This window comes from Sinocyclocheilus grahami, unplaced genomic scaffold (genome assembly GCF_001515645.1).
Source record: "Sinocyclocheilus grahami isolate Dianchi unplaced genomic scaffold, SAMN03320097.WGS_v1.1 scaffold1782.1, whole genome shotgun sequence".
In the NCBI taxonomy this organism is placed as follows: Eukaryota; Metazoa; Chordata; class Actinopteri; order Cypriniformes; family Cyprinidae; genus Sinocyclocheilus; species Sinocyclocheilus grahami.
The window spans coordinates 310164-313202 of NW_015506961.1; the positions used below are offsets into that span (position 1 = coordinate 310164).

The 3039-nt window shown below is 39.3% G+C and overlaps 1 protein-coding gene across 1 annotated transcript in view; it reads right to left on the minus strand.

The window, feature by feature from the left end:
- top1mt (DNA topoisomerase I mitochondrial) overlaps window positions 1-2542 on the minus strand; it is an 18728-nt gene extending 16186 nt beyond the window's left edge. The window contains exons 1-7 of the mRNA XM_016259033.1: window positions 2413-2542; window positions 2255-2336; window positions 2145-2179; window positions 1171-1213; window positions 1057-1082; window positions 875-929; window positions 505-785 (exon numbers count right to left, since the gene is read on the minus strand). Coding sequence (XP_016114519.1) covers window positions 505-785; window positions 875-929; window positions 1057-1082; window positions 1171-1213; window positions 2145-2179; window positions 2255-2336; window positions 2413-2444 — 554 coding nt within the window. The 5' untranslated portion in view covers window positions 2445-2542. The remainder of the gene's footprint in view (window positions 1-504; window positions 786-874; window positions 930-1056; window positions 1083-1170; window positions 1214-2144; window positions 2180-2254; window positions 2337-2412) is intronic.
- Between the last annotated feature and the right edge of the window lie 497 nt (window positions 2543-3039).

Genomic DNA, 3039 nt, shown 5'->3' on the forward strand with positions numbered 1-3039 from the left:
GTGTGTGTGTGTGTGTCTGTGAGTGTGTGTCTGTGAGTGTGTGTGTGTGTGTCTGTGAGTGTGTGTCTGTGAGTGTGTGTGTGTGTGTCTGTGAGTGTGTGTCTGTGAGTGTGTGTGTGTGTGTCTGTGAGTGTGTGTCTGTGAGTGTGTGTGTGTGTGTCTGTGAGTGTGTGTCTGTGAGTGTGTGTGTGTGTGTCTGTGAGTGTGTGTCTGTGAGTGTGTGTGTGTGTGTCTGTGAGTGTGTGTGTGTGTCTGTTACGTCAGACGTCCTATTACGTCCTCCAATATTTGACAGACGCTACTTCAATCACTATTACGTTAAATATTACTTCATAAATTAAAAATGCAATAAAAAGTCACATACATTACAGAGCAAATCCAGATTTGATTTATCCTAAGTTTATTTTAAAAATGAAGTTCATTATTCACTGATTGTATGAACTTCAGCTAAAACGATCAAATGGATGATTAAAGACTACCTGAAGGAAAACAGCGCACACGTACCACTTCCACTTATCAGACTCCTCCGCCTTCTTCTTCTTCTCCTGGTCTCCGTCTTTCTTGGTCTTTTTGTTCTTCTCTGCTTTCTCATGCTCAGAACTCGTCTTCTTCCTTTTCCTCCCAGATGACTGGTTCTTATCGTGTTTCTCTGGGCTCTCTTCATCTTTGACCCTCCTCTTCTTCACCTGGACAGATTCACACAGGTTTTCATCCTCGCCGCAGAGCTTCACATCTGCAGTCCTCTCCTTATGATTGTGACGCTGCTTGCTGCTTTTTGATCGAGTCTGAGAATCAATCAATAAACACGATTAAACCCCGCAGACGTGGCCATCAGGAGCAAATACATCAAGCAAATAAAGTCAAATCAACATACCTTCTCTTTGTTGTTGTTGATTTCTGGAGAACCTGGTTTCTGCTGTCCATCATTTCTGATTTAAAGAAACAGTACACTATTTCTCGATTCAACTTATTTCCATATTCTAACTCTAGAAAGTTAAATTCATCATGCAGCTAATATTTTTCATTGCTTAGCACAATCAAACCGAGATATCTTGCCTTTCATCAGGATCTACTTTGACATCCTGCGAAATTAACACGTGCAAAATCAAACACTTTCAGATTGAAACTGGGGTATTTCTCATATATTTTAAGTGAAAAACGAGCGCTTACCTCATGCGTGCCACCACCTCCTGCTTCACATTGCACTGCGCTGCTAAAACTCATCAACATCAGACTATTGTTCGACACAGAACCTCACAGCTAACCGAGAACGTTCCCGCAAGGTTCTCTCAAAGTTATGAACACACACTCTAGTTGGACATTCATGTCATGTTTTTTTAAATGTTACAAGTTTCAGAACGTTCAGAGAACATCTAAAAGTAACGCTCCCATATAGTTCACAAATTAAAAAATTAATAATCCCATAGCCACTCACATGAAAAAATACTGTAGTAATTTACAGTAAATACTTTAGTGCTTTGAACCATACTATAGTAAAGTGTATTATACTGTGTATATATAGTATTTACAACACTTTGTTAATGAATGCTACAGAATACTGTATAGTGAACTGATAAACTGTAACAAATACTGTAGTATACTTTAGTTTTTACTACAGTAAACTGTAGTGTATTGTAGTATAATATACCCTATAGTTGTAGAAAACTAGTACAGTATTGGGTCATTTGCTTCTTGTCCTCATTTGGATAAAAGCGTCTGCTAAATGACTAAATGTAAATGTTCCTATAGTTGTTATATTACCACAGCAGTTATAGAATTAGCACAATAAATTAATTCAAGTACTTTACTATAGTATGGTTCAAAAACGCTATAGTATTTAGGCCTACTATAAATTATTTTTCCATGCAAAAAAAAAAATTTTTTTTTTTAAACATTTAACATACTGTGCATCTTGAACGTTCAGAAATAATGTTTTCTAAATGCTTGCAGAATGATAAAGCGGAATGCTACGTTTGCATAGCCATGAAAAACAAGTTCTTAAAACATTTTATGTAATTGTAACATTCCCATAATTATTTTTTTTTTAAACACTTTCAAAGCGGGTCGTGCTGAAGATTCTGGAAGAACGTTTAACGTTAGCTAAACGCATGTTTTCTTCATGTTTTGCACCGGTAGAGACGCACCTGCTGACTCCAGATGGCCTGTCTGACTGCTTCATCTGTTAATGACACACTCATTACTCACTCACTCACATCTTGCCTTCATTAATGAGCTTCTGTTGGGCTTATTTTACCTTCGAGGAGGGTTTGTGTTTGCCGTTCAGCGCAGAGTCCTTCTCTCGGTCTTTAGAGGAGCGTTTGGACTTCTTCTTCTCTCTGACACAGCAAACATCTGAGTCAAGTCAACATGCAAGAGCTCTGCTCGAGTCACGAGCACACGAATCTTTCTGACCTTCTGTCGTGTTTGTCCTTTTCCAGCTTCATCCTGTACGTTTGTATTTTCTGCACAAGTCACTGCAAGGACAGTTGTTCTAATCAAGCATTTGCAGCAGAAACAGTCTCAACTCAAAGCACTGAAATGACTCGGGTGTGAAACTCCTCGTACCTGAGAGCTTCTCTCTCTCAGCTGCATCAGAATGCATGTTACCTGTCACACCTGAAAGGTTTTAAGTTCCTCGTGCAATCAACTGCGCAAAATCAGCCCCAGCGCCACCTGCTGGAACAAACCCACCTGCACACGAAGAGCACGCGCGCTTCGCTTCATCTGTGATCTCGAGACATTTGGAGCTGTGTGTGATCAGTGCATGGAAAATAACAACACGGAGTCATTTATTCTGGATCCTAGAAAATAACTATTTTAAAGTTGAGACAATCTGCCAAAGGATTTTACATTAAAGTTCAGGATCTTCTTAAGATGCATGACTTTTCCGCTCATGTCAAACAAGTGTAAATATTCCCTCCACTAGAGCAAGCTGGTTGATCTCCAGTGAAGAGCAATACACCACAGCCTGCTTTCTGTACGTCTTTAAAACAGCTATAATGTGATTTGATGCCAGTTGCATAAATGACCTCTATTTCT